Source organism: Diceros bicornis, chromosome 18 (assembly GCF_020826845.1).
Source record: "Diceros bicornis minor isolate mBicDic1 chromosome 18, mDicBic1.mat.cur, whole genome shotgun sequence".
In the NCBI taxonomy this organism is placed as follows: domain Eukaryota; kingdom Metazoa; phylum Chordata; class Mammalia; order Perissodactyla; family Rhinocerotidae; genus Diceros; species Diceros bicornis.
Genome location: NC_080757.1, coordinates 39,801,309 through 39,816,105, shown reverse-complemented (window position 1 = coordinate 39,816,105; position 14,797 = coordinate 39,801,309). Strand labels below are relative to the sequence as shown.

At 42.7% G+C, this 14,797-nt stretch overlaps 1 protein-coding gene across 2 annotated transcripts; it reads right to left on the bottom strand.

Moving 5' to 3' along the window:
• Positions 1-1,935: 1,935 nt before the first annotated feature.
• CDC6 (cell division cycle 6) lies at positions 1,936-12,582 on the bottom strand. 2 transcript variants are annotated; one of them, XM_058560911.1, is made up of 12 exons: positions 12,456-12,582; positions 11,458-11,648; positions 10,059-10,340; positions 9,735-9,934; positions 9,307-9,479; positions 8,802-8,908; positions 8,203-8,342; positions 7,312-7,412; positions 6,090-6,154; positions 3,503-3,705; positions 2,929-3,069; positions 1,936-2,626 (listed from the first exon to the last, which is right to left on the bottom strand). In XM_058560911.1, exons 2-12 carry the CDS (start codon positions 11,633-11,635, stop codon positions 2,537-2,539), a joined length of 1,680 nt encoding a protein of 559 aa, XP_058416894.1. In that variant the 5' UTR covers positions 11,636-11,648; positions 12,456-12,582; the 3' UTR covers positions 1,936-2,536. The 2 variants fall into 2 exon arrangements, with proteins under 2 accessions (XP_058416894.1, XP_058416893.1); XM_058560910.1 differs by having other exon boundaries at positions 9,307-9,482; positions 12,456-12,581.
• Between the last annotated feature and the right edge of the window lie 2,215 nt (positions 12,583-14,797).

Genomic DNA, 14,797 nt, shown 5'->3' with positions numbered 1-14,797 from the left:
CTTCCCAGTTCTTATTGGTGTATCTTAAAAGGGCACTTAATAAAGGCAGGGACCAAAGTGGGGAAGAGAGAACAGAGCTCTGCCAACATTTTTTGATCTCTGGGTAGCTTGGACCTCACACACTCTTGCCAGTTATCTAGCCACAGGCAAGTCTTCATTGAGCCAGAAATGTCAGCGGTAGCTCTGGGGTTGAAACTCACACCAATTTTATTGTGTCTATGTTCTTTCCATGGCAATACCCACCAACGCTCTATGGAAGCTTAATCTGCTTCTCTGAAGAAAAATAAATAAACCAGGATATAGACACACACCCCACCACCTTCAAAAGGAAGAATGTAGGTCAGCATCTTTTGCCACTACTCTATGTGAAACAGCCTATGATCCTGGCAAAAACTAGTAACCACAAACCCATCCCATCCCACTAAAAATCCCAGCACCTTCCCATAGCTCTCAGCTTCAGCAAGAAAAGGATTTTCTTCCTCCCCTCAATCTGCTCCTCGGCTGTTTGAATTACACTTAAGACTTCACTGACAAACATACATCAGCTTTTGCTCCCACAAGGGCAGCGGAAGCCAAGCAGGGACTCTAAGTCTGCTTCACGCATCATTGACAGAACCAACCCTGTTCCAATTGCTGAAGTCTTAAGAGCAGCAATGACCTAGAAATTGACGGTGGGGAGAGAACTGAAGGAAAGGAAACTGACAAACCAGTACACAGAAAACCCTATTTCCAAATACCCGGGGAAAGGGAGAGAAGGGAGGTAGAGGGGAAAAAAATTTGGCCCCTTGGATCTGCAAATGCAATCTTGGCTCAGAGCCATGGAGGATACATAGCAGCCCCACTGCGAGTCAAGCCATGTTCCTGACTCAAGCCCTAAAGTTAAGAGGAAGGCGCCAAGCCTCAAACACAACGAGGTGGGGAGGCCGCTCCTTTTTGGGCAGGATCCTACTGTGGACACAGAACAGACAGCAGCTGCCCACAGTGTGGAAACAAACTGTAAAGCAGTCACGTCTCTTAAGGCTGCAGCATCCAATAAAATGTAATTTAAATCAAGCCTCGCATCTGTTCTCAATCCCATTCAGTCTCTGCTTTCCATCAGCCTTCGGACAATCTTTGCAATTATGCTTGTTAACCCTTATAGCCCCAGACACTTTCCAAGCTTCTAGGTATAGAACTGTTTTCCACTTGCAAATTACCTTCAGAGGGAATGAATGCTCTAATAAAGGAGTGTGAGGGGGAGTATGACATTCAGACTCCTGTCTACAGACTATGCTCTGCTACATACACCAGTGGCTAGTGTGCATTTCAGAGGGTTCTGTGTGCCCTTCTTCTATCCCATACCACCTGCTGTAGCCCAGATCACATTGCAAGGATACAGTGGGCAGCATGAATGAAACAGTGGCCAACAGATCGTTTGTACACATATCAAGTTCCCAAACTCAAGTCCATATCAGAAAGGTAGAAGGAGTCAGAAGAGCTCAGGGAGAAGCACAGACTTCGTCACTGGCTCTCAGACCATTCATATCACACATGGTTTGCATTCCAAGCACATGTTTGAGTTATAAAAGTACAGCAATCTCCCAAACGAATCAAACTTAGCTTTTTCCCCCTTCCCTCAAGACTACCCCAGCCCCATGCTTCCACTTTCAAGGCAGTCAGTGCCCTCTGGTGTCCCCATCACAAACTGCCATTTAATGCCACTGGAAACCAAAGCCAGAAAAGGGGAGACTTGAGTAACCATATGGATTAATTTATCTAATAAGACTGGAAAAATATGAGGTTTAGATGAAAATCAAAGCCCAGACTAAGGTGTCTTGAAACAAGTGGTTTCATCTAGGGCAGCTAAGACTGTGGGACAGTTTGGGGAGGAATTTTCACATTGCCTTCTGAAAATTTGAGCTCTCTTGCAATGTGATTGCTTAAAAAGACAAAGAATGCAACTTGAAAATAAATATATTCACAATCTGAAGAGTTACATTCTCCTTACCACCCCCACAACCTTGGGAGTGCCCAAGAAATTCAAGTAGTCTTTAAAATGTCACAATGTGGAAATATCTGCAACGTGAACACAGTATACTCCAAAAAGAAATAAATTCTTTGATCAAAGTGTCCTCCAAATCTCCATGTGGATTTGCTTATTTTCCTCGGTCATCCTTTTTCATTCTTCTTATTCTAGCCCCAAACTTCTTTAAAATACACAGTTTGAGGAAACTAAGAGGTAAATATATGCACATTGCACAAAATAAATCTGTATACTTGCAAGCATATTGGTTAGAGACACACAAGTGGTAAAAGTAGTGAATGTAATTAAAAAGGGTCTACTAGGTAATTTTTAATGCATAAAAATAATAAGACCCAAAGATATTATTCTGTGCTGATATTCATGAATCTATGGATTAAAATTTATCAGTTTCAAGTAAAAAAGATTATATTTGTTTTCAGACCTCAGTGTAAAAGTACTAAAATGAAGACTCCACAGCTCTCTAAATGCCAGCTGGATAATTTCAGGTGGGGGATTAGTATAAAAGAAAAGAATTTAAGGCAATCCAATAGCTAAGATATTTCCAATTAAAGCTTTGTCTTTCAGAGCATGCTCTATTTCCTTCTCTTCAATCTTCAAAGACACCTGGAAAGAAGAGAAAAGGACTTTTCATGGTGGAGAACTCACAAAAGCAAAGTTTTTATTACATAAACTTCTACCATGTTAAACTTTTGTCACAACAGGCAAGCAAGTTAAACACTGCTCTTTTAATGGCCTGCAAAAAAAATCTCATTCATACCACAGTCTCATCCTCACAGATCTTAAATCCCACCTAACAAAAAACAAATTACCTAATTGTGGTCATTTTTAAATCTACTTTAGCAAAAGATAAGCTCTCCAGAGCAGGACAATTAAAAGCAATATCACAAAGAAGCAGTTAGCTGTACCTTTGTGAAACGGGTTTCCCTGTTTTTCTTTAATCCTAAAATGCCTCTGGCCTCCAAGAGCCCTGAAAGTGACAAGCACTCTGACTGGTCCACAGCTGCCACCTGCTGTTTGCGACAGACGTTACTATAGGCTTCATATAACTGGGAGGAAAAAGAGAGAACAAAGCTGCTTGAGTCATATCTCTTGCAACCTTATCATCTTTTTTAAAACGTGAGTTTGGGTTTGCAAAAAGTTATCTGAATACCCTAATTCTCCCTGTTTTCAATAAAATCTTTGAACAGGCATTCTGTAGATATAGCCAAAAACCTACAATGTAATGCAGGAAAGGGGCTTTACAGATTTCATAGAGAGAGGCAGAAATGAAGGGGAGAAGATTAATGGTAAATTCTCAACCACAACCCAAGGGAAATAAAGTCAGCTGCCTTTTATATGGTACCAGTTTTTATTTTTACTCTTAAAATCCATTTTTAATTCACATCATCTGGAGCTTGATAGACCTTTTGGAAAATATCTGCTCTGCAAAGCAGATTCTCATCTCCACCCCAGCTCCATCTGCTGAGATTCCCAACTAACCTTCCCCAGAGTGACCTCCTTAACTTTCAGCTGCCTGGTCAAGAGCAGCAAAGAGCAGACCAAGATCTTCTGCTGAAGAGGGAAGGAATCTTGTGCTCCTTCTTGGCTCAAAGTCATTCTGTTACCATCAACTTCTGAAATGACTTGGGATATGTGAATAAGACCAACCCGCTTGGGAACCAGTGACTCAGAGGGTGATTTACCTATAAAGTAAATGAATCAAGCTTAATTAGATTGTTTAAATATTGTGTGTATTGAGACTGGTGATACTAAGTTTTAGCTGAAGGAAATTCAAGTGCAGTCATATGGTGGCAAAGCAGAGGTTCTAACTCTTAATAGAAACTAAAGGAGGAGACACAATGCTATCCTTACGAAGATGCCAAAATAACGTGAGATAACTTGGAAAGTAGGGTTATCCTTTTCCTGGGCAGCATGGTGAACTATTTTGTCCTGTAGAATGCAACTTAATGCCAGAGAGACAAAATCCACCTCAAGAAAGAATAAGGACCAGACAGAGAACTACTGTATTCTGCCTTGGAAATTTCCTATCTCAAAGGTAAAGAAGAACAGAACCTTGAAGCAAAGACGACCGTGCCTGAGAGTTGGAAAAATTACCTAATATTTTGAATCAAATGAGTGGCTAAATGTGGACAGTCAATTCAGTCCTACATAAGTCCTCTAGATAGCCTCCCCAAATGACCTTTGAGGTTTGGTTCACTTGCCCAAGCTGATCTACAGTAGAGCAACACTTGAGAAAAAGTCATTGGATATCTTAGCAGATAGCACCATCTCAGAGGCCGGAGGTTGGGCAACTGCCAACAGCTGCACAAGACTATGGCCTCATTGTTTGGAGATGCATGAACTGCAAGACAGAGGAGGGATTTGCTCTGAAACAACCTTTGCCTAAAGTTACTTCCTGAGACTGTGTGCAGTCGCCCCACAACAATTTGCTTCTATTTCATTACCACAAACAGGATGCTGCAGAGGACTAATAGTAGTGGAGAAACTAGAGACCACTGATCAAGTAGCAGAATCTTAAAGTTGAAAGGAATTTAGAGGTCTGTTCTTGCTCCCTACCCAATGGCTGAGTCTCCTCTAAAACAATCCCAACCAAGTGGTCATCTATCTAGCTTTTGTTTGAATATCTTCAGCGCTGGAGAATTCACTATGTGTCAAAGAAGCCCAGTTAGTGCTATTTATTAGAAAGTGTCTTCTTATATTTAGCTGAAGTCAGTCTCCCTATAGCTTTCTAGAGCTATTAAAAGCTAATCACACATATCAGAGATCAAATGACAGAAATTAGGTTCTGTCTAGTAATTTATGCCAGGTACTTACAATGTCTTTTAGCTATGTGTGCCAGTGGTGCTCACAGGGGCCACTGACAAGCCTAAATGTTATTGGGAAGGAGAAAAAAGGGAATAATCTGAAAAGCTGAAGAGAAACCAGTATATAATCTATGCATTGGCATATATTACCTAGCATCAGCCTAAGCACTAAGTTTGGCTACTTCTGAAATATTTTTATTAGTTTTCTTTCAACAAGTTGATGAAAAAAACAAAGTGTGTTCTGTGAAACTACAGTGTTAGAAACAATTTTAATAACTCTCAACCACTGCAGGAGTGAAGGAAGAATCAAATCATGGGGCCGGCCCCGTGGCTTAGCGGTTAAGTTCGTGTGCTCCGCTACTGGCGGCCCAGGTTCGGATCCCAGGTGCACACTGATGCACCGCTTGTCTGGCCATGCTGAGGTGGCATCCCACATACAGCAACTAGAAGGATGTGCAGCCATGACGTACAGCTATCTACTGGGACTTTGGGGAGAAAAAGAGAAAAAAAGGAGGAGGAGTGGCAATAGATGTTAGCTTAGGGCTGGTCTTCCTCAGCAAAAAGAGGAGGATTGGCATGGATATTAGCTCAGGGCTGATCTTCCTCACAAAAAATAAAATAAAATAAAAATAAAATATAAAATAAAATAAAATAATAAAATCAGACTGTCCTGTTTCTAAAGAATTAACACTGGATATTAAACATTGACAAGATATGTATGTAGTTCATGGCCATTTTACATCTGGCATAACTAAGAGAACAAGGCTGAGGGAAAGGAAAATTAAGTTTGTTGTTTTTGTAATAGCCCACAGTTTACTGTAGCAATATCATCTTTGTTCCTCAACCCTCCTAGACTTGTTTCAAGTCTTGAGACATTGCAAGTTGAACTCAATTCTTTCACTGTCTGACTCTTATTTACCAGGCTTTGCTTTCACCTATAGGGAGATCTGAAGTGCACTCAACATAAGCACACAGAGAGAAGCTGATCCAACATTGTCTATAGTTTTCATTCCTAGAACTTGGGAAGAAAACTTACTCTGTCTCAGCCATTTATGTAACACTCTGGGGAACTCATTTCCAGTAACGGATGGACTATAGTACTGGCAGGCAAGATCGAAATAAAGGAGAGGAAATTGACCAAAAACACAGACACACAAAAATGGGTGAGTGTGAATTTAACTATGTTCATCTTTCTATCTCTTTCCTAAGAAAAGTTAAGCTTCCAATTATAAAAGAAGACGGGAAGGAGATAAACTACTTACATTCAGACAGTGGTTTGAGGATAGTCTGGCTTTTGACATCCGACTCTACAATTTCAATAGCTCTCCTGTAAAAAAATATTTCTAAAATTAATTTAGGCTGAGCCAAACCAAACACTACATCAAACCACCAAGCTCAAATATAGATACATTAACAAAAAATAGTATGTTTTATAATTTTAAAGCCCCCAAAACAAAACTGGGTTATGTCTCAGCTAAAGAGGACTTAATTGCCTTGTAATAATTCTTGGACCATGCAATCTGAGAAACTTCAACACACCATGGTTTCCTGTTATAGATGCCAAGTAGGTCATCATACACTCAGCCAATGATAACATTTTGGATGAGGAGAAAATGTCATGGATAGGAGAGAGGATATGTAATATGGGTGACTGACTAAAGACAGCCAGTACCACCCATACACACCAGACCTAAAAGGGGAGTCCTCAGTTTTATATACATGTAGGCTAAACCACAGCAACCTACATGACTATTGCTCACAGCTGCAGTCTTTATCCAAGTAGTTTGCTGACTAGGGGAAACTTTCAAATCCAGGATCATGCCATCTAGCAATAGGAAGAGCTTACTCTCCCACTGCTCTCTCCAAAGTACTTTGCCCACAGGAAGCCATAAGCCAGACCTGGATCTTGTGCATGGCAGTAGGGGGAGATTAGACCAGCGGGCCAGCACAGCTAGTATCATTTTAATGGACCCAGTGTCCCTACTGGGAAGGAAGAAATTTCATCAGTCAGCACAGAGGCTTTCCTCAGCAGGAGGGGCAGGGGGATGGGAAGGGAGAGAGGTCTGGAGTACAACCATGGGGGACCACCAAGTGGAGGAAGGGGTGCTCACAAAAGCAAAGGAAGGAAAAAAAAGTCTAAAGGCAAAGACGGTTCAGGTCCATAAATAAACCTGCTTGAGACTAGCTAATGGAAAAGTAAACTGGAGTCTTTTTTTTAATACAAATGTAATTAACCAATCTATAATCACCACAGGGAGTGCCAGCAACATCTCATTTGTTTCTCCCTCTGTAGGTAATGGACTGATAATGTTTCAGACATTAACACGGTGGAAATGCAGAGCTCCCCACTGAGAAACAAGTCCTCCTTTCTGAGCGTAAAAAGTGGCAGAATGGAGCCTCTTCAGCTACATTCACTTGAGTTACAAGAGACAATTAACAGCATTTCTTTTTTTAATAAAAATGGCCAACAGTGCCATAACTCACCTGCACACATCCAGCGCTTTGCGAGCATCTCCTGAAACAGCAGAGACTTTTCGGGCACAGAACTGAATCGCAGCATTGTCCAGAACCCAATCGCTAGATACCTTTGGACAAGACATAGCAGATGACAACTTGAACTAGCAGATTCCCCCGCTCTGTAATTTAGGTCCCAGACATAAATATTTTCACACTTAAGTCTAAACTTGATTGGCTACCCTTTAGGGTCTAAGAGATACTTTTTCTGCTCATAAGTAAATGGAAATTTCACACATTTAAATATTTTGTAGGAATGTGGTCGAGATTCATGAATGGAAAAAAGCAATCAGAACTTAAATTAGCAAAATTAAACTAAACTCTATTTGGTCATTTTCAAAACAGAAAGATTTTTCATAGGCCCTATTTTTTTTTTTGTGAGGAGATCAGCCCTGTGCTAACACCCGCCAATCCTCCTCTTTTTTTGCCGAGGAAGACGGCCCTGGGCTAACATCCGTGCCCATCCTCCTCCACTTTATATGGGTCGCCGCCACAGCATGGCTCGCCAAGGCAGTGCTTCGGTGCGCGCCCGGGATCCGAACCAGCGAACCCCGGGCCGCCACAGCGGAGCGCGCGCACCCAACCGCTTGCGCCACCAGGCCGGCCCCCATAGGCCCTATTTTTAAAGGCCATTAAAGAAGCAGTTGAGTGATTCCTCTAACTCTTATTTTTATTCCAACACTGAGGCATCCAATAAATGAAGCCATGCGAGGAAATTCACATAAGATGGTCTCACTATGGCCCATGGGAACTCCCTGCTTAGCAAAGCAATCAAAGCAAAATATTTTAGAACTATTGTTAGGTTTCCCCAACACAGGTGATCCAAGGAACACATAATTTGGTACACTGGTCGGCACTCACCTGATTAAGTCGATCTTGTAAAATAGTGGCTATCTGATTTTTGGTATAAGGTGGGAAGTTCAACAGCCGTGGTTTACATTTTTCTCTAGCTTGAAGCCTGGGCAGAATTCTGTCTGTGAGATCCAGGGTATTAGCAATACCTGAGGAGGAAATAAATAACACTAACCATCACTGATCAAATCACCCTAAAAGGAAAACTAAACCTTTTGAAAGCTGAATAAAATTCCCAGTTATAATCCAGCATTCCAACTGTTGCTTCCCACTGGCCACCCTACCCCCCACCAATACTCATTAGGTAAGACATACAGAGTCATCATAGAGTGCTCTTTTCAATTTAGGTTTAGAACTGTTCACTGATAAGCAAGACCGGATACTCCAAAATTCGATTGTCTTTGAAATGCAATATTGTGTCATTTCTATTCAGACTCAACAAAATTGATTTGCCTTAGATTAAAATTATTATTATTTTATAGTAACTTTATTATTTTGACAAGAAAGCAGAAAGTTGGTTTAAGAAAAATAATAGGTGAATAATAAGCTGAAGAGATTAAAAAGAATTCTTTAGAACCACCGTGTAACATTAACAATTGAGCACTAACCAATCAGCACCAGTCGAGAATTGCTTAGCCATGGCCATTCAAACAGTGTGTACAATACATCTTGCCCTTTGCTGTCCAGCTGATCCATCTCATCCAACACCAATACACTACATATAGAGAGAAACAATTAGCATCCATGTTTACCTTCTAAACTCTCCAATCTGTTTGATCTGGGCTGCCTCTAGGTCACATTCCTAAAGCTGAGACCAGTTTGAAGATCATTAATCTGTCCTATCTCCATTCACTGTTATGTGATACCCCCACCACCACGAAAAAGTAATATACAATCAAGCAATTCGTTTAAAAACATTTTTTCTAATTTAAAATTAGAAGGTGGATTTTTCCTTTCTTCTTTCCCTTTAAGTCTACATAACTACCTCTTATAGAATATAGGAATTGTTCCTTTTATGAGCAAACTGATAAATTCAAGAGATTAGAGTGTGAGTTTGTGGGCAATAGATCTTGCAGATTTTCACAGAGCAACACGCAACAGAGCAATACTTACATCATGGGGCCCTCTTCCGCAGTCATATGGTTTTCTAGTTTTCTCATCATGTCCTTCCCAGCTGGCCTGGATACTCCTTCCTGACAAATCTCCTGAGCAATAGCTGGGAATACAGCCTGGGCACTCCTCAAGGACATGCAATTCAGCATGATAGTTTTAAAGCCTTTCAATTCCTTCTAGAAAAATGCAAACATGGGCATTATTTTGGCTTCGAATAAAGATATGATGGAACCTGAAGTGTCTTTGAGGAATTAACAGCATATAAGAGAATAAGCTCTACTTTCATTTGGAAAGATTTAGACAATGAGACTAAAAACATCTTATTTTTGGGGAAACCTTCAATCCCCAAAGCATTTCTACTCTTTCTTAACCCTTAATAACAAAGTGTCATTTTAGCAAAAGCATCATAATTGAGACTCTGAATGTACCTTGAGGTCTTGCAGAATTCGGCTTAAGCAGGCAGTTTTTCCAGTTCCAGGAGCACCAGAAAGATAAAGACTTCCAGCTTTTTTCCCACAGATGTGCTCCCTCAGGAAATTCCTGATGACATCCATCTCCTTTTCCCTGGCAGGCAGCCGATCTGGGACAGCTGTATTCAGGACCAGCTTTGCTTGCTGGTAGCAAGTGCCTGTGCCAGACATGAAAGGACAATTAGACACAACAGTGGTGACTGAGAAGACCCACTGGGTTTCATTTGGAGTCACGACCCTTGTTTAGGAGGCTGCACTAACAGCTGCCATGTAAGAACGAACCTTCTTGCTTGAACAGTCTTACACATGCAGACTCTTTCTCCAGTGGACATCTCTGCTCAGAATTTGTTGTGATGTCTTGACCTTTTTGAACTGAGGAATGTATTTTGTTTTGGTGAACTCTGGCTTGTTCTCTTTTGCTAGGAGACTTAATTGTCAGCTGATTGTCAAATACCAATTTGCGCCCCTTAGGTGTATGTGAGCGAGGGGGACCATTCTCTTTCTTGCCTTGCTTTGGTGGAGAACAGGGAGGTAAGTGGGGAGTGTTGCACAGGTTGTCATCACCTGAAACATTAAAATCAAAACATGGTCATTCATAGCAAAGGATAGTAAAAGGACTTGCAAAGATCTCTGCCGGGGGAAGCGGATTTGAGATTCATTGTCCCGTTTCTACACTTGGCTGCCTTGTGATTAAACCGTCTCTCTGCAAAAACAAAACAAAAAAAGATCTCTGCCGCCCTCTAACACTTCAGAACCACCAAAATAAAATGCCTCTTATCTAGAAGCACATATTGGCCACCAGATGGCACTACTGAATCTTATATGGTAGAAGCCAAATGGGTTTTAGTGGGATGAAATTCTAAGATTGTTCTAAAACACAGTTTCTCAACCTTGGCACCATTGATATCTTGGACCAAATAATTCTTCACTGTGGGGGACTGTCTTGTGCATTGTAGAATATTTAGCAGCATCCCTGGCCTTTACCCACTATGCCAGTAGCAACCCCCAGTTGTGACAACCAAAAACATCTCCAGAGACTATCAAATCACCCCTCACTAAAAACAGATGATCTAAAACAAGAACGGATTACCAACCACTGTCCTAAAACAAGAATGTCACCTGTTTCTCTTATTCACAATTATTGAGGCAAGTTTTGAAATACTATATAACTAACTGCAAGGTCATTTAAAACACTGACAGGGTCCGGCCCGTGGCTTAGCGGTTAAGTGCGCGCGCTCCGCTGCTGGCAGCCCGGGTTCGGATCCTAGGCGCGCACCGACACACTGCTTCTCCAGCCATGCTGAGGCCGTGTCCCACATACAGCAACTAGAAGGATGTGCAGCTATGACATACAACTATCTACTGGGGCTTTGGGGGGAAAAAAATAAATAAAATCTTTTTAATAAATAAATAAATAAATAAATAAAACACTGACAGAACCAAGTTCAGTATTTAGGAACTGAAGATCAGATGTATTAAGCAGTTCAGAAAATGATCTCAATAAGTGGCTTAACTCGGAAGTTCAGTTAGCACTTAGCAACAATTCTGAAAATAACCAAAGTGAATAGAGTGGTCTTAACTGAACTTAGAAAGCGGCTTCAAAGGACTAGGCATCTTATTGAGGAAAGAGAAGTCAACAGCTACCAGTCAAAAAGTTGTACGTATATAACGGATAGCTTACCCAGACGTTTTCTGGGGCTGAGAGGCAGAGTTTTTACACAAGGAGAACGGGATGTGGCCTGGACATTTGTCAGTTCTAGTTTGGTGTCACTAGAGTTTTGAGCTTTGTCCAATGTCCGAGACAGCTTCTTTTTTGGAAAACTGATTGTAGCCTGTGACTGGGATCGGGTTTGAGGCATGATGGCAACACAGCTGGGTACAAAAGAGAGAACAGGACAGCCAGTCAACAGGTAAAAGTGAAGGGAAAATAACTAACATAGGAATTTATACGGATGATCAACACTCATTTCATAAGTAAGTTATGTTATAACAATATTTTAGCCTTCAGTTCTGCTTCACATCCAATAACAGGGAACACTTGTTGTCTACCTACTATGTGTAAGACGCTGTTATAAGCATTTTAGGTATTGACTCGTTTAAGTTTTACACATACCTTAGAGGTAGGTACTATTATTACTATCCGTATCTTCCAGATGAGAAAACCGAAAGGCACAGAGGCCCAAAGACACAGCAAAGCATGGATATAAGCCCGGGCATTCTGGCTCTAGGGCCCAAGTTCTCAACCAGTTGAGCAATGCAATAAGAAGTTTACCTTAATTGATTTCTAGACTACTCCCGATGCCCTCACTCCACGGAGGGGGCAGATCTTTATCACCAGCTTAGCCCAGCAACCTTTCACATTCAGTCTTCCCCAAGCCCTCACTTTGCACGGGGTCCCCACTCCACACAACTTTAAGCCCCCGCGGGGAACATCGCCCTCCTCTACCACATTCAGCTTCTTTACCCCACGCACACTGCCAGACTACTCCGAGGGCGCACATCCCCCTGCCCTCGCCCCGACCTCAGACCTCCCGCGGTGAGCTCTCCTCCCCTCGCTTCACCTCGGGCCTGCTGGGAAGCCGCGGTCCTCGCCACAGCCCCTCACCCTACTCCGCTGCCTCCCAGACCCCAGGCCTCCCCGAGCAATCCTCTCCTCTCCATCTCCCAGGCCTGCGTCACCTCGGTGCCGGCTGCCTCTCACGTCTCTCGCACACGGCTTCAGGGATTCTCCACAAGCTCCTGAGTGAACCACACACCGGCAGCAGCAAAGCCCAGCCGCGCTCGCGCCAAATCTCCACCGCCGCAGCTTTCCCGCCTCCCGCCAAGGCCCGGCCAGGTTTCTGATTGGGTGTCGCCAGAGCCCCGCACGCCTTGGCCAACGCCCCCTCCTTGGCGTCCAATCCAGCTGGAAGGCCCACAACCAATAAGACAGCCCCAGATCTCAGCGCCACCGTGAGGTCACACCCACTGAGCCATGACGGCATCTACATCCGGGGCCTCCGTGGAAAGACGCGCGGTGGCGGCGGCGGCTACTCTGGGTAAGGCGGCCCTGCCACGCCGCAAAGGCCGGCGGGAAATGTAGTCTGCCGCGAAGACTCTATTTCCATGCCCTTCTTTAGAGGGGCGGTGTAAAGATGTGGTTGCCCATTCTCACTGTTGCTCGTACCCATTTTTATTATCCTAATGGGCTGGATCTTCAACGAGCTACTACATAATACCTACCATTTTGGGGGCGGGTCAGGGTGCCAGGCATGATGCTAGGCGCTTTACTTATCTAATGTTCAACACGGCAAGGCACAAAGCGTGTGTGCAGAGGGTTAATTAAAGGTCACAGCATTTTGGTGGCAGTGAGGGGCCTACAAACCAGATTTCCTGACACCCAAACTAATGTGTTTTTTTTTTTTTGGTGAGGAATATGGGCCCTGAGCTAACATCTGCCAATCCTCCTCTTTTTGCTAAGTAAGACTGGCCCTGAGCTAACATCCATGCCCATCGTCCTCTACTTTATATGGGACACTGCCACAGCATGGCTTGTGAAGCGGTGCGTCAGTGTACGCCCAGGCGCCAAACCCGGGCGACCGCAGCTGAGCGCGCCCACTTAACCACTTGCGCCACTGGGCCCGCCCCCAATGTTTTTTTTGTAAAGTTCTACACATGCATAAAGAAATACACTACACTTCATCACAGTATCCTCCCTGATTTGTGTTTTGAAGGTGAGAAATAGAGCCAGGCCTTTGCTTTTATTTTGTTAAAGGTAAGAATATGATTTTCTGTGCACCTTATCATTCATCCCATTAATCCACACATTGTGGGGAGTGGAGAGAATTACGGCCCCTTAATTTTAAAATCTTTTTTATGGCTAAACACTAGGGTTTCAAGGCCAGAGAAGACCGCGATAGAAGAGGCAAGCTGAGCTTTTAATGAAAAATATAAATTAGAGCAGTAATAAATAAATAAATTTACAGGCCAGCTTCCAAAGCTAATAACCTAGCTACCTCAAGTTCCATTCAAGACTGGAACCCAATTCTAGGTAATGGTAAGCATTTATCTTTCATCCTTCAACAACAAATGAAATAGAGCAATAAAGCCAAGAAATAGGAAAACAACAATATTACAATCGTCAGTTAAGTTAGGAGGAGGCTAACACAGGAGATAAGAGGCTTAAGTACTTAATAGTATGCCAAGGGTTGAGCTCTTGTATTTTACCTATATCCCCTTATTCTCACAAGCACCCCGTGAAGTTGGTATTATTTCCATTTTACAAATGAGGACACTGAAACCGAGGGGGTTGAGTAAATTTGCCCAAGGTCACACAAGTAGTAAATAGAGGAGCTGGAATTTGAACTCAGGAAGTCTGACAAGAGATCAAACTCTTGACCACTTTAACACAGGGAAAGGATTAGACAGATGTAGGTTCTAAAGTGGCCTTTTAAATAGGAAGAGATGGTGAAGGAGCACATTTTGGGAAGGCTTTCTAGGAGCTGAACACTACAGACTGAAGACATTAGGCTGCTGTGAATGGAAAAATGATTACCACAGAACGGAGGCTTTTCGACCAAATGGTACTTCAGATCTCTTAATAGGGCAAGAGAGACCAGGAAGCAACCTTCACTGTTCATAGTTATTTTTATCACCTGGGCATCTAAAATTGTCCTTAATAACCTGAAATGGTAATATGCCTAGCCAGCTTTAAGGGATGGTGGTGAACAACCTCCCTCAGTTACAGTGGGATAGAGGGAGCAAAGGAAGCTATGAGAACTTAACGTGCATGTTGGAGCCTGTGAAAACACTCACCAGGAAATATAGCACTGGTCAAAGAAAAGCCTACAAAAGTTAAATGACCACTATAAAAGCAGGCAGAGAATCACAGAACATCAGGATTGACAGGTCTCTAAAAGGTTACACTTGAAGCTTTCCCTTCCAATACTCCAGTAACGTGATGCACATACCACCACTTTCTTGCTTCTGTGCCTCTGTCCTTGCTGTTTCCTCTGAAATTCTGCTCACCATCCTCCTTCCCT